Source organism: Sciurus vulgaris, assembly GCF_902686455.1.
Source record: "Sciurus vulgaris genome assembly, chromosome: 7".
Classification (NCBI taxonomy): Eukaryota; Metazoa; Chordata; class Mammalia; order Rodentia; family Sciuridae; genus Sciurus; species Sciurus vulgaris.
Window position 1 is genome coordinate 127,099,331 of NC_136467.1, and position 23,404 is coordinate 127,122,734.

The window sequence follows — 23,404 nt, forward strand, 5'->3', positions numbered from 1 at the left end:
TGTACAGATTAAAGAAAAACCCAGACTGGGTAATTTATTTTAAAATGATTTATTTCTTACAATTCTGGATGCTACAAAGTTCAAGATCAAAATGCCAGCTATTGGTGTCTGGTTAGGGCTGTGCTCTGCTTCCATTTTCTGTTTCTATCTCTGTTTCACTCTTGTTTTGCTAAATTCTGACCCTTTCCTTTTTATCTACTTATTTGTATTTTGTTTCACATGTATTTCTAACCAAAATCATTGGAACATATTTTACATGTTTACCTCAGAAAATCTGTTCCCTTGTGCCCTATAAGTTGAAAAAGATATGACATGTAATAGAATATGCTAGGTAAAACTTGTGCCTATCTGTATACGAAAAATCGTGGTTGAAATGATACCAGAGATTTTGTACAGGAAACACTATCTGCATTCTACAGAGATGCAGTCACATCAATGTTCATAGCTGCTCAATTCACAATAGCCAGATTGTGGAACTAACCTAGATGTCCCTCAATTGATGAATGGATAAAAAAACTGTGGCATATATATATATATATATATATATATATATATATATATATACACACACACACACACACACACACACACACACACACACAATGGAATATTACTCAGCCATGAAGAATAATAAAATTATGGCATTTGCAGGCAAATGGATGAAATTGGAGAATATCATGCTAAGTGACATAAGCCAATCTCAAAAAACCAAAGGACGAATGATCTTGCTGACAAATGGATGATGACACCTAATGGGGGGTTGGAGGGGGGCAAGAATGAAGTAAGGAGGGACTTATAGAGGGAAAAGAGGGGTGGGAGGGGTCGAGGGGAAGGAAAAAATAACAGAATTAATCAAACACAATTACCCTATGTAAAAGTATGATTACACAAATGGTATGCCTTTACTTCATGTACAAACAGAGAAACGGCATGTATCCCATTTGTTTACAATTTTAAAAAATTATGGAATCAGCCCAGATGTCTGTCAATAGGTGAATGGATTAAGAAATTGTGCTATATATACACAATTGAGTTTTACTCAGCCATAAAGAAGAATGAAATTCTGGGTGCCGGAAACTTGCTAACCACGACAACAGCGCGGTACTCCGTGTCCTGCCGCGCCGATCCTCTGCGAGCGGCCTCGCGAGAAGTGCTCCCAGAAATGGCTGCGTCCAGTCAAGGTAGCTTTGAAGGAAATTTTGAGTCACTGGACCTTGCAGAATTTGCTAAAAAGCAACCATGGTGGCGCAAATTGTTTGGGCAGGAATCTGGGCCTTCAGATGAAAAGTATAGTGTGGCAACCCAACTATTAATTGGAGGTGTCCCTGGGTGGTGCACTGGTTTCATCTTCCAGAAGGTTGGAAAATTGGCTGCAACAGCTGTGGGAGGTGGATTTTTTCTTCTTCAGCTTGCAAACCATACTGGGTACATTGAAGTTGATTGGCAGCGAGTAGAAAAGGACATGAAAAAAGCCAAAGAACAGCTGAAGATTGGTAAAAGCAACCAGATACCAACTGAGGTCAAGAGTAAAGCTGAGGAGGTTGTGTCATTTGTGAAGAAGAATGTTCTAGTGACTGGAGGATTTTTTGGAGGCTTTCTGCTTGGCATGGCATCCTAAGGACAACTTCACTTCCATTGTTCTGATTTTTTCCAGTCAGCAGCCTCTACACTCCGTCATAGGACATCAAGTCTCTCCTCTTCTCCCATGCCTTCCTCCCTGTTGTGGCAAATCTAAATGGCTTCTATAGGCATCTGTTGGTACAAGTTAATACAGGCTCTGCCTGCTGTGAGCTTGATGGTGATGGAAGAGACATTAGACATTAGCTCTCCTCCCAGTACACTCCCCACTTGTCAATCTGTAGGTCAGCAGAAATAATCCTTTTCCTCATAAAATACTTACCAGAACACACTGCAAGATCGTTCGCCATGAATGGATCCTCAAAGGTTGTCCCACACTTGATTTGGAAAAGGAGCAGATAGTTACCTTATGTGCTGTATGGGAAGAACTGAATACATTTGCCTTTAAGCATGAAAAAAAAAAAAAAAAAGAAGAATGAAATTCTGGCATTTGCTGGTGAATTGATGGAAATGGAGAATATCACACTAAGTGAATTAAGTCAGTCTTGGAAAATCTAGGGCCAAAGTTTTCTCTTATGTAGAAGCTAGAGCAAAATAAAGGAGAGAAGGAAGGGAGAATTGGATATCACAAAGGCATAGAAATGATCAGTAGAATAGAAGAAGATTGAGAGGGAGAGGGGAGGGTTGGGAATGAAGAGGAATTGAATAGGCAGAATTAATATTGTCATGCTGAGTACATATATAAATATACCACAGAGAATTTAGCCTCTCTGTATAAGTAGAAAGAACCAATCAAAATTAGATAAGGAAAAGGAAGATCAACAGAATAAAGGACAGAGAATGGGGCAAGGGAAGTGGACAGGGAAAAGGCAGGGAACATGAACTGAAATCCAATTCCAAGAGTGTATGAATTTGTTGAGAAGAACCTAACTACGATGCATAACTATAATGCTCCAATAAAAAAATAAAAGGAGCCTTTTAGAGGATCGAAAAAAAAATATTTCTACAATCCTTGATGCTGAAGAACATACAGTGTGAAGCTATATACTTCAGAGGGCTGGTATTCTATATTGCTGATTGGGACCTATGCAAATGCCTCAAAACCCAACACACCCAGGCATTGGGATAGACTTACTATTATAAAGGCTGTGGAAACTGATATGTGTGGATGTGTTCCCCAATGTTTGTGTCAGAAACTTAATCCCTGCAACAGGTATTTTAAGAGTGATTAGATCTTGAGGACTCTGCTGTCATGAATGGATTAATGCCATTACTATGGGAGTGGGTTTGCTATCACTGGAATGAGTTCCCAGTAAAAGGGTGAATTTGGTCTGCCCACCCCTTCTCCCCCTTGAGAAACTGATGCCTTCATGGTGTTTTAATGCAGTAAGAAGGCCCACACTAGATGCTGGTACCTGGATCTTGGACTACTCAGCCTCCAAAACCCTGAGCCTATGAACTTCAATTTATTATAAATTACCCAGTTTATGCTGTTCTGTTATAGCAGCACGAAGCAGACCAAGAGAGAAACAACCAGTTTTATTATCTAAATTCAAGAATGAAGTCACCAAGAACTTTCCATACCAAAGCCTTATGATCATCATATCCATTAAAGGGACTGTTATTTAAAAAAAGATAACAATATTGGCAAGAATGTGGAAAAAAGGGAATCTTTATACATTGTTGGCTGGAATATAAATTGGGACAGTCATTATTTTTAAAAAGTATGGATGATTCTTAAAAATATATAAATGAAATGACTATATGATCTGGACACCCCATTTCTGCATATGTATCCAAGGGAAGGAAAAGCATAATCTCCAAGAGATATCTTCATTCCCAGGTTCTTTGTGGAATTATTCACAAGAACAAAGATATGGAATCAACCTAAGTGTGTACTGATGGATGGATAAAGAAAAGGGATCATATACATACAATGGAATATTATTAGCCTTAGTACAGAAGAAAATCCTGCCATTTATCATAACATGGATGGACCTGGAGGACATTACACTCAGTTAAATGAGCCAGATATAGAAAGACAAATATCTCAAGGCCCCACTTCTATGTAGAATCTAAGATAGTCAATCTCATTAGCAGAGAGTGGAATGGTAGTTACCAGGGGCTGGGTTGAGGAAGAAATGGGAAGGATGTAAAGTCAAAGGGAACAAAGATTTATAAGAAGATAAATAACTTCTGGAGATTTGTTATGTACCGCAATGTCTACAGCTAACCAAAGGAGCATCACAGGGAGAGGTCTGGAAGCTCCACCTTGGCCAGGTGAAGAAGGTTCAGAGCATGGGGAAGAGTCAAGAGGGCAGCGCACACACACCCTGGACAGGCTGTGCTGAGGGGCACTTCATCTCTGTGGTCTCCCCAAACCCACAGCCCAGCCAACCAAACTCAAATCAAGAATCATTCTGCAAAATATATATGAGCGGCAGTTTCAACAATGCTGAGATCACCAGAAGAAAGGGCAATCTGAGCAACTGTCACAAGCAGAGGAAACTTAAGTACACAGGATTACAGCTAAATGCAGTGTGGTATCCTGGACAACATGCTGGAACAGAAAAGGGGCATCAATAAAAACGAATGAAATCCAAACAGAACATGCTGCTAAATATATGCTCTAACATAAGATTTAACAGTAGGGGAAACAATGTGCCATCTACTGGAACTCTGTACTACATTTACCTTTCTGTACAACTAAAGAAGTATAAGAGAATCAAGTGTATTTTATTTATTTATTGAGATTTATTTTGGCAGTATAGAGGATTACAGGCAGCGACACTCTACCACTGAGCTACATCCCTGGTCATATCGTTGGATTTACTTTGAGACAGGGTCTTGCTAACCTTCCCAGATTGGGCTTGGACTCTCCAGTCACAGTCTCCCCAGTAACTGGTATTATAGACATGACCCACCATGCCTGGCTAAAGTCTAGGTTTAAAAAACTGCCTTTGGGAAAGAAATAGTTTGTAGAAGAAAATAATCGATCTGCTCAACTTTCAGTTTTCCAGGCTATTATCAAGAAACCAGAGAAAAGAGTTGTAGGAAGAATTGAGGAGCCTGCAAGATTCCTTGTGGGAACCTCCTCTACCTTCTGGGCAGCCCAGGAGAGCTCAGAAGCATCCTCCTCCCACATTATTGCAACCTATCAGTCATCTCTGCCCGACTCCTTCCGCAGCCTAGTCCACTCCAAGGCTGCTCAGGCAGCTTCCCCAGGCAGTGCAGTGATGCCCCCGTGTGTCTCCAGGGCAGAGCACAGAAGACCTGAGCTCACTTTTCCATCCTTCCCTGGGAAAACCCCTGATCTGCCTGAGCTCCCAGCTGCTTTACATGTGTTCCACTTCATACTGCGTTAGTTTCCTGAGTCCCAACTCTTACTCAACACACAAGATGGAGTACACTTCCTCCCCATTGAGTGATCCTGGACTCTGGTTTCCAGGATGCTGCTGGACCACAAATAGTGAGTGTCCTTGGTCTCCTACATGACACCAGGAGCCATCTAGTCACTGACACTTGTTCCTGCTGCTGCTCCTGGATAAAGGAGCACCATTCAGGGAATGAAACCAGGATTTTTCAACACTGGGATGAGCAGGAATGAAAGAAGTCCATAAATGTTGGCCAAGGAGGATGAGGGAGCTCCCTGAAGAGGTGAAGACAGGGAGGAAATTATGATATCAAAAGAATGAAGGCCAAAGAGAGATGAGTAGGAATTAGACCTCAAAGGACCATGGAAAGGGCCAGTCTAGTGAACTCTTGTGTGTGAGGGATGGGTTCTGTTTGGGGACAGGATCTGGAGCTTCTGACTGGGTGCAGGAGGTGGTCTCTGGTTATCACCAGGGTGGTACTTACACAGTTATTAGCTCTGCCATTCATCTGTAGGCTATAGTACAACTTAGGCTGTGTTCTGTATTTACAGGCATAATTCAAACACACACATGGGAGAAATGGGAAAAGAAGATGAGAGGGGAATCAGTTTTGGGGATTCCCCCTCTTACACAGCCAGGGCCTCCTAATACTAAATCAAGTAAGGGAGAAAAGAGCAACAACTGTACCACATGATGAAGTGTCCAGCCTGGTCCCTCATTCTGGGGTTCCCAGAGTCCCACTCAATGTGCTACAATGTCATGGCCCTTTCCAAGCCCAGCCCCAGGCAACATGCATCAAGCCTTGGCTTTCTGGATATCTTAGGTCAACAAGAACGCCAGTAGGAACCTGGCACCACAGAAACAGTGTCCCTGGAGATTCCAGAGTGGAAGTGGCAGGAACTGAAGAAATTGGTCTACAGCCATCCAGACCTGTGATGGATATGAACCCAGATATCTGCCCAGCCCATTCCCTGGAACCCATATTTGGTCCCTCTCCAATTCCCCATTCTTCCAATATCCAGACTTCCAATCTCCATATCCCTGAATACCAAGGGTACACTCATGTCCAAGGTGTTAATCACGTACCCTCTCTGAGCATGGAGGGTGCCCCACCACAGCTCTGAGAATCCAGGGCACAGGCATCCTGTCTCTTCTCTTCCGTTTGGGACCTACATAGTACTTAGACAAGACCCGTTGCCTACTTTTCTCACCCCTCATACCCTTGTAACCTTGTAACCTCATAACCTGTAACCTTATTTTGATCTCTGCCATGTGGTTCCAGAGTTTGGGAGTCATATTAGTTAGGATTCCCTAGAGGACAAGTACCATATGTGTGTGTGTGTGTGTGTGTGTGTGTGTGTGTGTGTGTGTTGTGTGTGTATAATATTCAAAAAGGGATGTATTAGATTGTCTTATAGAATCAGAATCCTGATAGTTCCACAAAGGTTGTCTACAGCCTAGAAAGCTGGAAGAACTAGTAGCTAGTCAGTTGAAAAAGATGGAATCTCAGAACAAAATGATCCGTGATGTACCCCAGTCCAGTACCAAAGGCCAGGAGTCTCCTTGGAGAGTCAGTTGGCAGAGTCTGCTTTGGAAAAGTGAAGGAGCTGGAGTCTGATGTCCTCAGGCAGCAATCAATAACCCATTCACTGGTCAACAAATACATGAAAAAATGTTCAACATATCTAGCAATGAGAGAAATGCAATTTAAAACTACTCTGAACTAAAACTAGAATAGCAATTATGAAGAATACAAGTAACAGTAAATGTTGGGGAGGATGTGGGGAAGAGGGGACTCTCACTCATAGTTGGTGGGACCTCAAATTAGTGCGACCACTTTGGAAAGCAGTATGGAGATTCCTCAAAAACTAGGAATGGAAGCACCTTTTGACCCAGTTATCTCACTCCCTGACACATGTCTAAAGGATTTAAAATTAGCATACTACAGTGAAGTAGCCACATCAATGTTTACACCTGCACATTCACAACAACCAAGCAATGGAATCAACCTAGATGCCCATCAACAGATGAATATATAAAGAAATGTTGGTATATATTCACAATGGAATATTACACAGTCATAAGAAGAATGACTCTATGACATGTGCTGATAAATGGATTAATCTGGAGACTATCATGCTAAGTGAAATAAGTCAAACCCTCCAAAAAACCAAAGTTCAAATATTTTCTCTGATATTTGAAAGCTAACCACAATCAGAGGGGGGTGGGAATTATAGAAGTTAAGAGTATTAGACAAGCCACAATGAAGGGACAGGAGAGGGACTAGGAATTGGAAAGATGGTGGAAAGCATCTGACATAACCTTTTGATGCGTATATATGAATACACCCAGTGAACTCACCATTACATATATCCACCTTTTGCAAGCCTCCAACCTATTGCAAGGTGCTACCCATGTTTAGGGTGGCTCTCCACTTCAGTTCACTGTCAAACATGCCAATGATTCCTAGAAACATCTTCACTCAGACACCCAGAGCCCCTTAAACTTAGGCACCTCTAAATCATTTCAAGCTGACAATTGACATTAACCATCACAAGGGGTCTTGTTTCCCAGGGAATATCCTGATGGCTCCACAGGCTGCAGCTGGGGCACAGCTGTGAGATGGGAAGCACTGAGGTCTGGGATGAGGAGGACTCCACTGCTCACATCCTGACACCTGGTTGGGACTCCTCCTCTTGACTCCAGGAGGCTGTGGTCCTGACTAGTGATTGGCATTGCTCTCTTGGCCATGGGCTTTGTGCTGGATCCAGATGGGGAGGGTGCTGTGGGACTTTAGAGTGATGGGCTCCTAGCCTGGGATTAGGTAACAAGTAGTCACCTGCACATGCATGCACAAAGAGGACCCCAGCCACATCCAGGGATTTTCCTACTTTCCTATTTCAGAGTCAGCTTTAGGGAGTCCTGGTCCTTGGTTTATTCATCCTTCTCAAGTGTTTGAGTATCTATTATGAGCCTGGCACTGGTCCAGGTACCCAAGATACATCAAACCACACAGTGGCAAAAACTGCTGCCATGGTGGATCATATCTTCACAAATAGAAGACACGAATGTCATGTAACAATGTATCTTAAGTGAAAAATAGGAGTGTTGGACAAGAGGATGATTTAGAGAAAATTAGAAGGCAGGGAAGATAAGGGAGATGGTTGTAATTTTCTTAATAATCCTCAGTATAGACTTTACTGAGTGGTGACACATCAGCTCAGTTCTAAAGGAGGAGGGTCAGGGAGCCCTGTAATTATGAGAGTGGAGATGGGAACTTTTGACTCATTGGGGACAGACGCAAAATCAAGTCACATGAGCAGAGGTAGGGAGGCAAGTTTTCAACTGGGGCTTCAACTGAAGACAGGCATCATGGATGGAGGGACCAGCTGTTCTCTGAGAAAAGAGAGGACACTCTCATGGATTTGCTGGGGTGGGCTACAGTCTGGTAGTTTACTCAGGCCAGGGCACCATCCCAAAATATATTTGTTCTTGCATGAGATGCAGAGCACCAGGTGGCCATGGTCATCTTGTACTCTGTGGCTGGTGTCATTATCTTGTGCCATGGTCTTGTGGCTCTCTCTAGGCCTTCTGATAGGGTTGAGGACCTTTGGTGTTGGGACTGCAATTGCTGCGAGAAAGCACAAGTATCAGGAGACGAAAACCCATCCCAGCACTAATGGGCAGTCATTTCTACAAGCAGAGCTGAGTAGACTGACCCAAAGTTAAGGCAGCAGTGAGGACAGACACAGTCTGAGGACAAACATCCTGGCCTTTCATCTCATCCCTGTCACCAGTTGAACGTTTTCAGGCTCAAGAGAAGAACTGGAGTTTTTCCAGAAAAGTGGTTTTGAAGATCCTGAAAAGAACCTAGGCAACCATTATCACAATCCCTACTTTAGATGTGTTATCCATAGCAAACTAGTGGGAAAGTAATCATGCATTGACCAGCTCTGTGAGTGCCCAAATTAGTGAATTTAGCTTTCTGTTAAAAAAAGAACATGTGAAACTACAGGGTTTCTATAGACTTTTGACCAGTAACAATTTCACTTTATGCAAACATTTTGCTTCTGTGGTTTTTATCAGTGTCTCACAATGGATCAGTTGGCAGAACTGTAGAGAAGCAACATGCCATGTGACAGAGGATGATAATTTACTGCAGCCAGGGGTTTATTTCACATCCCCTCTTTGGTCCCACCATGATCGTTCCTGACTGCCTCACTTACTGCCTCACTTACTAAGGCCGCTCTTCACATGCCAGGCTCTTCTGGGGAACTCTTCAAGCTGCGTGTCAATAGGGGGAGAGGACTTCAGGGAGCACTTCCTGTCTGTGATTCTGGACGTCTGAGTTCATAGATCTCATGACTGCTTCCCATTTGTGCCTCATGGAGACTTCCTGGGGTCCTAGAGTTTAGGGAGGGGTGAAGTTCCTGGTGTGTGGAGGTAGGGCGGGAGAGGAAGCAGCAAGCTGAGGTGGGGTCCCACCCCAACTTCCATCTCTGTGCTCTTCCTCTCCTGCACCCAGAGTTTGAGGTGTGAGTCTGATGTGTTCAGCAAATCCCAGTGTCCTGGATGTACAGGACTGTCGCCACCTGGCAGGATGTAAAATGAAGGACTTTTTAACCTTAGATTCTCAAAAAAAAAAATAATATCTGGAAAAGGCAATGCAAACAATGTAAAACATTTACTCAAAATCATATATGTTGTATTTCTATTGTTATTTCTTTCTGTGTAAGTGTGTTACCATTTAGCATCCTTTACTTGCAGGTGAAGAAATTTATTTCAATTACTCTTGGTGAGGAAGTGCTAGCATGGATCCTGACAATTTTATTTTTGGAAAGTGAATTTATTTTGTCTTTTTTTTTTTTCATTTTTTGCTTGTTAAGATAATTAAGTGAAATTCAATTCACTAACTTGGAAGTAAATTTACATGAATACCAGTGATTATTTGGAATCATGTCCTTTCACCATCACCATGAGGTTCTCTTACACACCCTGGCCCTAAAAGCTTCCTCCTACCCTTTTGAGATTTGATTCTGTCCCCCACCCCCAGCCCAGGTTGACCACTGATCTCTTCTGATAGTGATTTCAAATATTTAGAATTTCATATACACCTAATCATGTAGTATGTAGTCTTGTAAAGCAAAAGATTTTTAAGCTTCATTCATATTTTGTGCATATTAATGTTCTATTTGTGTTATTATTAATAAAACCTAGTTTGTCCTTTGGTTTATCTACTGAAAATTTGATAAGGACATGGGTTATTACCACTTTGGGCCTGGTATAAACATAAATATATAAATCAAACCACTATTTAGACATGTGTCTTTTTTTGGATAAATGCCTAAGAATGGGATTGTTGGGTCACAAGGTAGTATATATTTAATGATATCAGGGATCGTGGTACTGTTTTACAAAGGGGGCTATGCTTTTACTTTTCTTGCAGCAATGCATGAGATTTCCACCTGATGCACGTCTTCTTACCATGTGTTGTTTTGACAAGTGTATTAAATGTTATTCATTCCAGTTGGATGTGAGGTGGTAACTTGTTGTTTTAATTCATATTTCTTGGTTGACTGGTGATGGTGAGCATCTTTTCAAGTACTTATTAGTGACTTGTGTAGAGTCTCCTCTGAACTGTTTCTCACCTTGGTGGAATAAAGGGTCGTCTGTCTCGCTGGTGAGTTGAAAATATCCTCCATCTGTTGTGGATATTGGCCTCCTGTTCAATGTATGTCTTGGAACATTTCTCTCCCTTCCTGTGGTTTTCAGTTTTATTTTTTCTCATGTTCATTGAAAGGTATGTTTAACCCTGATAAAGTCATTTAATCACGTATTTGATTTATAGTTTTTTTTATATTTAATGTAGTTAAAAATTTTTGCTCACTCCACTAAAAGAAGTTTCTCCCATGTTTTCAAAACACCTTCAATAGTTTTATTACATTTAGGTTTATTTTGTAATTTGACCCTCACTCATAATGTTTGGTATGATGGATCTTTATTTTCTTTTTTTTTATGGATATCCAGGTGTTCCAGGACATGTGTTGAAAGCCCTATCTTTTCTCCATTGAATTATCGTGGCACCTTTGTCAAAAAACAATTGGTAAAAGTGTGGTCCCTTAACTACACTGTAATCTGTTAAAATAATCTTTTGGTATACTTTTAGATCAATGATGGGTCATGTTTTGATGACTGTAGTTTTGCAATAGGTCTTGATATAAATATTTTAAGTCTTCCATCTTTCAAAGTGTTTAGGCTGGATTGTGAGTGTTTTCCAGAGCCTGTTGAGGGCTGTCTTGGACAAGATGGTGCCTGGCAGTGAGCCAAGGCGCACTGGCTACCAAAATAAGGAAGTACCCAAAAAGGCTGCTTGCTTACTAGTTCCTTGGAGACTTGTGACATGTTAAAGCCAGGCTCAAGGATTGGCTATCTAATATCATGCCACACGTGGACAGCTTGTGATTTATATAGTGTTGTGCTGGCATTCCTCTGCATGCTCTCCTGTGTGAGAGAAAGCTTTGCTATAATTGGCTAATAAGCTAGGAGCCTGGGGGAGGAGAGAGGGAGAGAAAAGTAGAAGGAAGATAGAGAGAGAAAAAAGGAGACAGAAAAACAGGGAGGACACAATAAATCTCATCAAACTAAAGATTGATGGTGTCTCCTTTCTCTGCGCTGGTTCCGCTGGATGGAACAAGCGGTGGCCCATATGGGGAACTTCTTTCTCCTTCTGCATCCTCCCAGGTAAGTAACTTAAGGTAAGCTACAGGAAAACTAAGTAATTTAAGGTAAGCTATAGGAAAACTAAGTAACTTAAGGTAAGCGATAGGAAAACTGTAGGATAACCTCCCAGGAATCTCTGGCCAGAGTGCATAGGGGGGAGGTCACATAACCCCGGGGAAGGGGTCACATAACCCTGGCGGAGGGGTCACATAACCCCGGTGGAGGGGTCACAAAGCTCCAGAATGGGGTCACAAGTGTCAAAAAATCAAATGATAGAAATCATATAAGATGTGCTTAAGGCTAATGGGACTGCCGTAAAATGATCTACTGTAATAACATAGGTAACCACGCTGGACAAGGTTAGTCCTTGGTTTTCGGAAGAGGGAGTCCTAAATATTCCAGAATGGGAACACCATAAAGAGGATCTTATCAAAGCAGAAAAGCAATACCCACTACCTAGAGGAACATTTCCCATGTGGCAGCTCATTAAGGAATATCTAACATCTGAGAAAGGCAGAATAAAAACTTTAGTAGGAGAAAGAAATATGTGTTTGGAAGAGATAAAGGAACAACTAAGTGTAACTTCTCATAAAGAGGAAGAAGAGGAGGAGGGGCTTACTGGGGAGGAATTAGAAAGAGCATCAGGGACACGGTCACCCCCACCAGTTATGTCAGGAAGGAACACTAGTCCCTTCCTGGAGGCAGCAGCTCCCCCCCAAAGCAGCCTGCCCCCTATATCCCCCAAGGTACCCTTGTGAGAAGTTAGCTCATGCTATATATCAGGTGGGTTTTCACCGTGGGGAGAAAATGCCCCCATTAAGGAAACCCCAGCAGTCCCACAATTCTTCCCTGAGCTAGAGGACCAAAATAGACAGAGACTCCACCAACCTCTAGATTGCAAAACAGTAAAAAAAATTTAAGGAAGCAGTAGCTACATACGGTCCACAGGCCCCTTTTACAATTAGTATATTGGAATCAGTATCGGGACTAAATCTAATGCTGGAAGACTGGAAAAGGACTAGGCAAAAATTTACAAGGTGTTACCTGACCCATTCAAGCCGAAGGACAAACAGGGACTAAGGGACTGGGTTTTCCGGAGGGGCCACTGAACCATTAAAGATAACATGAAAATCCAATAATCCCATCTGCGTCCCCCAGTGGCCCCTTTCTAAAGAGAAAATAGAGGTGGCCCAGGAAACAGTTAGTCAACAATTAAAGGAAAACCATATCATTCCTTCCACTTCCTCTTGGAATACACCCATTTTTGTCGTAAAAAAGAAGTCTGGGAAATGGCAACTCTTACAAGATCTGAGAGCCATAAATTCCAGTATGCAGATTATGGGCCTGGTGCAACTGGGTCTCACCTCATTAGCTGCTATTCCAAAACATTGTCATATCATCTCTATAGACATAAAAGATTGTTTCTTTCCCATCCCTGTGCATCCCGACGATAGCCTTCGATTTGCCTTTTACATTCCTTCTTTAAATAATGAAGGGCCTAATACTAGATACCAATGGGTGGTCCTTCCCCAGGGAATGGCAAATAGTCCCACTATGTGTCAAATATATGTTGGCCAGGCTATATCACAGATTAGACAGAATTATAAAGAACTTTATTGTCTCCATTATATGGATTATTTTCTTTTGGCTCATAGGGAAGAGGAGACTTTATTAAGGGTATTTGACAATATTATTAAAACCCTACAAAAATGGGGATTACATGTGGCCCCGGAAAAGGTGCAAACCCACGGCCCTATTACCTTTCTAGGGCATCAAATATTAGATACCTGTGTTAGGCCACAAAAAATTCAATTAACCACAGAAAAGCTTAAGACTTTAAATGATTTCCAAAAATTATTAGGTGATATAAATTGGATAACGCCAAATTTGGGAATCACCACTGGTCAACTTAAGCCTCTGTTTGATATTCTCCAAGGAGATTCAGACCCTACATCCCCCAGAAATTTAACTCCTGAAGGTAGAAAAGCCTTGAGGTTAGTAGAACAAGCTTTAGCTTTCATAGTGATAGAGTTGATCTATCCTTGCCTTTTAGCCTCATAGTGTTAGATTCTGAATATACTCCTACGGGTCTATTGTGGCAAACTGGACTCCTGATATGGATCCATTTGCCAGTGTCCCCCAAAAATGTTGTTTCCCTATATCCTGTGATGGTGGCAAATCTAGTTGCATTAGGACTTAAGACGGCCCTTCGAGTTTTTGGAGTTCATCCTCAGACAGTTATTGTCCCATACACGGCAAAACAGATTGAAATACTGGTTAACAATAATGAAGATTGGGCAGTTGTCTATTGTTCCACCATGGCCACATTTGATAATCACTTGCCACGTTCACCTATTGTCAGCTTCTTCAAAAGACATCCTGTATTTTCCCTCAGATTGTTAAGGCTCGACCTATCCCAGCAGCAAAAACAATCTTTACAGATGGCTCCTCCTCCGGTGCAGCTACAGTAGTTTCTGATAAAGTGCAGACTCTTATTACTTCTCATAAGTCTGCTCAAAAAACTGAACTAGAAGCAATAATATCTGCCTTACAAACATTTCCTGAGGAACCTTTAAATATTTATACTGACAGTCTCTATATTGCCCAGCTTGTACCACGGCTTGAGACAGCTGGACCTATTAGTCCTCAATCTACCTTACAACAATGCTTTTATCAAATACAAACTCTTCTGTGGACTCACAAAGAACCTTTATATATAGGCCATATCAGAGCACATTCAGGCTTACCTGGGCTTTTAGCTCAAGGAAATTCTACTGCGGACTCTGCTACTCGAGATCCGCATGTGTTTAATATTGTACAAGAAGCAATTAATTTCCATAAAGATTTTCATGTCAATGCTACTATTCTCAAAATAAAATATAACAATACAAAAGAACAAGCCAGAAATATAGTAGAACAGTGTCCTGCCTGTGCGCCTCATTTATCTCTTCCTCATTTTAGAGTCAATCCTAGAGGACTCCTTCCAAATCATCTATGGCAGATGGATGTCACCCATATCCCTGAATTTGGTACTTTAAGATTTGTACCTGTAACTGTAGATACCTACTCAGGATATATATTTGCTACCGCCCATACAGGGGAAAAGACAAAAGATGTAATCAGTCATTGCCTTCAAGCCTTTGCTACTATGGGAAGGCCAAAATCATTTGAAACAGACAATGGGCCTGCATATACTTCTTCATTTCAACAGTTTTGCTCAAAGTTTAATATCTATCATTCTACAGGATTGCCCTACAATCCACAAGGACAAGCTATCGTGGAAAGGGCTAATCAAACATTAAAAGTCTGCTTAACTAAACAAAAAGGGGAAATAGGGGCATTAGTCCCTCCCAAGAACAGACTTAACCTTGCTTTATTCACCCTCAATTTTTAAAATTTGGATGCTATGGGTCTTACTGGAAAGTCTGGTGGCCATCCACAAGCAATGTGGAAAGACATCTTGACTGGGTCCTGGAAAGGACCTGACCCAGTATTAATTTGGGGGAGAGGATCTGTTTGTGTTTTTCCTCAGGACTAACAACCACCTATCTGGGCCCCAGAGTGCTTGGTAAGAACTATCCATAGGAAAGAAAATGGCACCAAAACACAAAATGATGGTGGTGGTGGTAAGCCTGCTGTTGTTAGCTCTTCCTAAAACTTTTGGGGATACAAGCTGAGGACTGCTATCCGTATGGCCTATTCCCTTGCTTATTACTCATGACGCACAAGTTTTCCCTCAATTATTTCCTAGTACAGAACTTCTAGGTAGCCATTACCTACCTGCTGATTCCACTGTAAGCCACTTAATACTAGTCTAAACTTCAAGTTAAGAGGTAATCTTTGTTTCCTCTGGTTAGCCACCTCAGAAACCACCATGATACAGGGAGGCAATCTTTCTCTCATTCAATAAGGTGCAGTCTAAAGCAAGCCTATATAAAGGGAGTCGATACCCCTGCTTATAGTTAGACAGGGTGCAAGGCCAATTTCACTTCCTTTTATCAATCTTTCCCCCTACTCCTGTATGTGCCACATCTCTGTTTGTGTTCATTCTGTCTAACAGTTCTAAGTTTAATATTAACATTACTAATAACAATGATAATGATACTGAGGTCCTTAACTGTGCTAACCAAGAGTATTATGTATCTAGTTGTTGGGATGCTTCATTACTTCCTCTGGCTGCAACTGCCAGGATTCCTACATTTATTCCAATCCCAGTAACCTTAAATCATAGTGAGTGGAATTTTCTACCTGTGAGAGCAAAAAGAGATTTTGGTATCTCAGCTATTATAGCCATCGCTGTTGCAGCAGCGGCTGCTGCAGCTGCTGCCACTGCTGCTGGACTTGCCCTAGGAGCTACTATTCCTACTGCTCATGCACTCAACAATCTGTCACAAGCCACTGCCGAAGTATTGACAGCCCAGGAAAACATCAGTGCACATCTCACCATGGGAATCCAGATTCTAAACCAAAGAGTGGACTTACTACAAGAACAAGTGGACATGTTGACTGCTATCACACAGACAGGCTGTCTAGTGCATGCCCAAGCACTATGTGTTACCCCTATACCCTATTCTAATATTACTGCTGCTGCAAATCTGTCCAAACAGCTTGGAAGCATGCTTAATGGGACATGGACTAAAGAGTTTACTAATTTGACTACCCTATTAAGAAATTCTATATTTGTGGTAAATAGTACTCAGGTCAAGGTCCCGGGTATGCCAGAAGCCATTAGTTTCTTACAGTCAGCGTTACAATTTGGTAAACAATGGATGGAAAGTTTTGCTATGATGGGGTTGTTGTTCTTGCTATTATTGTTGCTGCTCAGATATCTGTTGTCTCTAAGGAGTCGTCAAAGACAGCAAGCCTTAGTGGTACGGCAAGCCCTTATGGCCATGGACCAAGGCTCTGATCTGAAGATCTGGCTCTCCCAATTACAGGGCTGGTAGTCATGGACGGGTGATCACAGGGTGGACTTTATACCAACCTAAGACAGAGATCAAAGCATGCCAACAGCTCTTTGACTCCCAATGATGGGTAAGGATAAGGTCTGACCCTGGCACCTAAGACAGACACAGTCACTGTCCTTTTCTGTTTTAAAACAAAAAGGGGGAGCCTGGACAAGATGAGGGTCATCTTGGACAAGATGGCGCCTGGCAGTGAGCCAAGGCGCACTGCCTACCAAAATAAGGAAGTACCCAAAAAAGCTGCTTGCTTACTAGTTCCTTGGAGACTTGTGACGTGTTAACGCTAGGCTCAAGGATTGGCTATCTAATATCATGCCGCGTGTGGACAGCTTGTGATTTATATAGTGTTGTGCTGGCATTCCTCTGCATGCTCTCTTGCATGAGAGAAAGCTTTGCTATAATTGGCTAATAAGCTAGGAGCCTGGGGGAGGAGAGAGGGAGAGAAAAGTAGAAGGAAGATAGAGAGAGAACAAAGGAGACAGAAAAACAGGGAGGACACAATAAATCTCGTCAAACTAAAGATTGGTGGTGTCTCCTTTCTCCACGCCGGTTCCACTGGACGGAACAAGAGTCCTTGTCTTTGCTTGTCTTGTGGCTCTGTTGAGATGAGGAGGAACCTTTAGGAGGTGAGGCTTTGTGAAGGGCAGTTGGTCCATTGCAGGTGTGATGTTGAAGTGGATATTGGCACACTGGCTCCTTTCTTCTTTCTCTCTTTGCCTTCTGACTGACAGGAGGTGGGCATTTCATCCACCACAAACTCCCAGCATGACTTTCTGCCTCACCACAGGCCCAGAAGCAATGGAGCCAATCAGCTGTGAACAGAAACCTCTGAAATCATGAGTCAAAATAAAGTTTTCCTCCTTTTAGACTGTTTTATAGCAGGCAATTTGTCACAGTAATGAGCAGCCAACTAACACTCATGGCTAAATCCCTTTCCCTATGACATTTTAAAGTAACATGCAATTAAAAAATAAGAATTTTCTTTCTATTCTATTAAATCTATTGAATATTTCGGGATCATCATCTTAACAATACTGAGTTTTCCAATCCTTAAGCACAGTATATTCCTTCCTTCCTTTGTCTTCTTTTATTTCCTTTGCAACATTGCATAATTTAGAATAAATGACTTGTATCATTTGAAATTATATTCATATCTCAGTATTCTATTTTACTCTTAAATTTATGCTTTAGAATTCACTCTAGATTTACAGGGAGGTGCAAAGATAGTACACCAAATTACCTTTTACACTTCACCCAGGTTTCTTTGCTGCTAATATCATCCATGATATTGTATATTTGTCTTAATTAAGAACCTATCATTATTTTGTCTCATTAAAGTGTAGAATATATTCATAGTTCATCAGATTTTTTAAAGCAGTGGTTTTTTTTTTGTACCAGAATACAATCCAGAATACTGAATTTCATTAAGTATATTTGATGCTTTTGTAAATGTAGGGTAGAAAAAATTGGTGTTCTAATTGAGTATTACAAGATTATTAGAATAAAATTGGTTTTTATTTTGACATATTAAGCTTTTGTATTGTGGACTTGCTAAATTGAGTTATTAATTCTAGTAATTTTGGGAGTTTCTTAGCATTTTCAATATAAATGTGCATGTTTCCTGCAAATAAGGATAGTATTATTTCTTCCTTTTTGATTTTAAGATTTTATCTTATTTTATTTGACTCTTGAATTAACTAGGACATCCAGAATAAAGTTAAATAAAAAATGGTGAGATCAGGTATGTTTGCTAGGTTGCGGATCCCAGGAAGAAAATATTGAGCCTTTCATCCCTTAGACAACTGTTTGTAGGAGGAATTTGCTGTCCTACACATCTTCAAGGAAGTTCCTTTTAATTCTTAAAATGCTAGAGATTTTATTGTGGAATAATGTTAATGCAGACTAATGTATTTTCTGGGTCCCTTGTAATGAACATAAAGCCTTTTAGTTTTCCAAATGTTAGAACAACCTCAGTTTCCCATGATGTGATAAAACCAATGTGAATAGATGTACAAATCTTTTGCATTTGATTTCCTAGCATTTGGTGTAGATTTTTGAATCTAAGTTCCTGATGGATTTGAGTTGTTGCTCTCTTTCTTGTATTGCCTTTGACTCGTTTTGGAAGAAGATGTGAGAAGAGCAAACAGAAAGTGGGACAAAACTTTAAAACTCTGAATGAACAAAAAAGTCAATCCATAAACATATGTCAACAAAAAGTGTTCTTCAAGAATAAAAAGAATGGCCATACTACCTAAAGTGCTATACAGATTCAATGCAATTCCAATTAAAATCCCAATGGTGTACCTTACAGAAATAGAGCAAGCAATCATGAAATTTATCTGGAAGAATAAAAAACTCAGAATAGCTAAAGCAATCCTCAGTAGAAGGAGCAAAGCAGGGGGTATCGCAATACCAGATCTTCAACTCTATTACAAAACAATAGTAACAAAAACAGCATGGTATTGGTACCAAAATAGACAGGTAGATCAATGGTACAGAATAGAGGACATGGACACAAACCCAAATAAATACAATTTTCTCATATTAGACAAAGGAGCCAAAAATATGCAATGGAGAGAAGATAGCCTCTTCAACAAATGTTGCTGGGAAAACTGGAAAACCATATGCAACAGAATGAAATTAAACCCCTATCTCTCACCCTGCACAAAACTCAACTCAAAATGGATCAAGGATCTCGGAATCAGACCAGAGACCCTGCATCTTATAGAAGAAAAAGTAGGTCCAAACCTTCAACTTGTTGGCTTAGGATCAGACTTCCTTAACAGGACTCCCATAGACCAAGAAATAAAAGCAAGAATCAACAACTGGGATAGATTCAAACTAAAAAGCTTTCTCTCAGCAAAGGAAACTATCAGTAATGTGAAGAGAGAGCCTACAGAGTGGGAGAATATCTTTGCCACTCATACTTCAGATAGAGCGCTAAATTCCAGAATCTATAAAGAACTCAAAAAACTCTACACCAAGAATACAAATAATCCAATCAACAAATGGGCTAAGGAAATGAACAGACACTTCACAGAAGAAGATCTACAAGCAATCAACAGATGTATGAAAAAAATGTTCAACATCTCTAGTTATAAGGGAAATGCAAATCAAAACTACCCTAAGATTTCATCTCACCCCAATTAGAATGGTGATTATCAAGAACACAAGCAACAATAGGTGTTGGCGAGGATGTGGGGAAAAAGGTACACTCATACATTGCTGGTGGGGTTGCAAACTAGTGCAGCCACTCTGGAAAGCAGTATGGAGATTCCTCAAAAAGCTTGGAATGGAACCACCATTTGACCCAGCTATCTGACTCCTTGGTCTATACCCAAAGGACTTAAAATCAGCATACTACAGAGATACAGCCACATCAATGTTCATTGCTGCTCAATTCACCATAGCCAGATTGTGGAACCAACCTAGATGCCCTTCAATTGATGAGTGGATAAAGAAACAGTGGCATATATATACAATGGAATATTACTCCACCATAAAGAATGATAAAATTATGACATTTGCAGGCAAATGGATGAAACTGGAGAATATCATGCTCAGTGAGATAAGCCAATCTCAAAAAACTAAAGGACGAATGATCTCACTGATAAGTGGATGAGGACATATAATGGGGGATGCGAGGGGTTAGCATTAGGATTAGGGTTAGGTTTAGGATTAGGGTTAAGGACGGTGGTAAGAATGGAGGAAGGAAGGACTGTATAAAAGGAGAAGAGGGGTGGGAGGGGTGAGGGGGGAGGGAAAAAATAACAGAATGAATCAAACAACATTACCCTATGTAAATTTATGATTACACAAATGGTATGCCTTGACTCCATGTACAAATAGAAAAACAACATGTATCCCATTTGTTTACAATAAAAAAAAAAGAATAAATGAGGTCAAGTGATTAAGCACCCCTGGGTTCAATCCCTGGTATCAAAAAAATAAATAAATAAAGCCAGGTATGGTGGTAGACAACTGTAATCCCAGCTAGTGGGGAGGCTGAGACAGGAGGATTACAAGTTGAAGGTCAGTCTCTGCAATTTAGCAAGACCCTGTCTCAAAAGAATACGTTTAAAAGGGCTAAAGATGTAGCTCAGTGATAGAGGGCCCTGGATTCAATTCCCAGTACAAAAATTGAAGGAGGAGGAGGAGGAGGAGGAGAAGGAACAAATGAGATGATTATGTGTAACACCTTTTGGGAACTAGACTACTAAAGTTACCTCATGTTAGGATACTGCTGTGGTTTAGATGTGTCTTCCAGAATTCATGTGCTGGGAACTTAATTCTCAATGCAACAGTGTTAAGAGATGGGGCCTTTAAGAGGTAATTAGATCATGAGGGCTCTGCCCTTATGAGTAGATTAATGCCATTGTTGTAGAAGTGTGTTAGTTATCCCAGGAGTGGTTCCTGATGTAAAAAGGATGAGTTCAGTCCCTCTTCCCCCATCCCCTACTACCAACTCTCTCACTCTTAGTCTTTTGCCCTTCACTCTTCCACCTTAGAATGATGTGGTAAGAAGGCCCTTGCCAGAACCATGTCTCAACACACCCTCACCAGAACTAAGTATCCAGAACAATGAGAAATAAATGTATTTTCTTTATAAACTACCCGATCTGTTATATTCTGTCAGCAACACAGTGGACTAAGACAGGCATGGTTCTTGTTAATATTATCAAGACATGGAGATACTGACTTAGTCTGTGTATGTACTGGGGAAGCCACCAGAAAGAGCAAAAATGGCTCCTCTCTATTGTCCAAAAACAGAATCATACCTTTAAAATCTAAACCTCAAAGGCAGCATGTTCTTGACAATTTAAATCTTGTTTAAAACAAAATTACCAAGGAACTCTTACCTATCTTTTTCTGTATCTATGAAGTGATCATCTAAGAAACATGACCCAAAAAATTCAAGTAGGTTACTGTGGCCCTTCTTGTTGGCAGTGTGGTACACGCGGGAGGCCAGGTGCAGGTCAATGGGCAGCTCCTGGCCTGGGGTGGTGGTACACAGATCATGCATGGAGGACTGAAGGAGGCCTGTAGAATTCTGCAACAGAAGAAAGAACATGAGTTTCTTTTATTGTCGTGTGCTCTTCAGACACCAAATGCATTTATATTGACAGTTGAGTTCAGGCTCGAAAAAAGATGCCTAAGTGCGGGAGATCAGATGCAAACTATAATACTTGATGTAATAATTTCCATATTACAATCTCAGACCATTGTTTAGACCTTCAAGCTCATATCCAACCATCTGCTGAATATCTCAGCCTAAATGTCTTATAGACACCTCAAAATCAATAGATGTAAAAGTAAACTCATTATCATCCCATCTCTAGCCTCTTCTCTCCTGAATTTTGTAAATTAGTCCGCAGACACCATATCAAGACATCGTGCACTCCTCCTTCCTACTCTGCTTAAATGCTAATGCCCCTGGAGAGGTAGAATAACATGCATTAAAAAAAAAGAAGAATGAAAAGAAAGTAAACACATTTGAGATAAGACAAAAGTAAAAGAATCAGTTCCCAGTAGATCCTTACTAAATGAAATTTGCAAATAAATTCTTCAATTTGAAGGCAAATGATGCCAAATGAAACTCACATATTCAGAAAAGGTGAAGACCATCAAATGTGGCGCATGTCTGGCTAAAGGCAAAAGACTATTTGGCTTTTTCACCCTTTTACCATAAGAAACTATTTCGACTGTAATAAACTGAAACCATATTAATTTCTTATGGACATTGAAATATGCATTTAGATATTAAATATAAGTCTATAACTGAGGGAAATTTGAGCAGTTGCAAAATTTCCATGTTTATGTGAACTAATACATTCTTGACGAATTAGACTGAAATGTTATGATGAGTACTGTAGTCTGAAGTAAAACTGTTATGAACATAATATTAAAAATGCTAATAAGAAAATGAAAATGGGTTTCTAAAAACAATTGAAATAATTTAAGAAGTCATTTTTATTTGAAAGACAGTATTTTGGGGTAAATGGCTCTTATTTGGCAGCCTTTTTCTATTAGTTATTGAGGTATATCCCTCCAATTTTGTGTGGACTCCATTGTTTCTAACAAGATTATGCTCTTGGGCATATTGTAGTTTTATGTGCAGTTGTTACAGATTTTGATTTGTAACAAATCACTCCAAAACATAGCAACTTAAACTTACAAGGATTCATTGGTTTGTTCCTTTTTTTTTTTTTTTTTTTTTTCTTTTTTGCGGTGCTGGGGATTGAACTCAGGGACTTGTGCTGGTAGGGTAAGCACTCTACCGACTGAGCCAAGGGCCAACTGAGCCCTTGACATTTTAGATAATGTTCAAGAATTGACCTAGCTAGGTGTGTCTACCTCTGGGTATCTCATAAAATTGCAAGTAAGATATCGGCCAGAACCAGAAGGCCTGATTGGCAGGGAAGGACCTCTCCTTCACAACTCATACTTATAGCTTGTGGCAAGAGACCTCAGTTCCTGACCTTATGGGAATCTCGTTAGAGGATTAGCCACTAACAAGGCAGGTGCTTACCCAGGAACAATTGATCCAAGAGTGAGCAGGGCAGGCAGGGAATTCCAGTTCTTTCTGTATGTCAACACATAACTCTCACTTCTGGTATATCTCCTCTACTGGAGGTGAGTTTAGTAAGTCCAGCCTCATTAATGAGAAGGAGAATTATCTCGTCCCCTTGATATCAAGTAATTTGTATTCGGTTTTTGAAAGCCACTACAGTCATCCTTCTGACCACAAGCTTTTTATATTCCTTTCAT

At 40.7% G+C, this 23,404-nt stretch overlaps 2 protein-coding genes across 6 annotated transcripts in view; one reads left to right on the forward strand and one right to left on the reverse strand.

Moving 5' to 3' along the window:
- Positions 1-23,404, reverse strand: part of LOC306666656 (patr class I histocompatibility antigen, A-126 alpha chain-like) — an 86,389-nt gene that overhangs the window by 19,436 nt on the left and 43,549 nt on the right. The gene's annotated exons all lie outside the window — the stretch shown is intronic.
- Positions 1,074-2,036, forward strand: LOC306666711 (FUN14 domain-containing protein 2). The gene has a single exon (XM_079148941.1). The coding sequence runs from the start codon at positions 1,163-1,165 to the stop codon at positions 1,616-1,618; it is 456 nt and encodes a 151-aa protein (XP_079005067.1). The 5' UTR covers positions 1,074-1,162; the 3' UTR covers positions 1,619-2,036.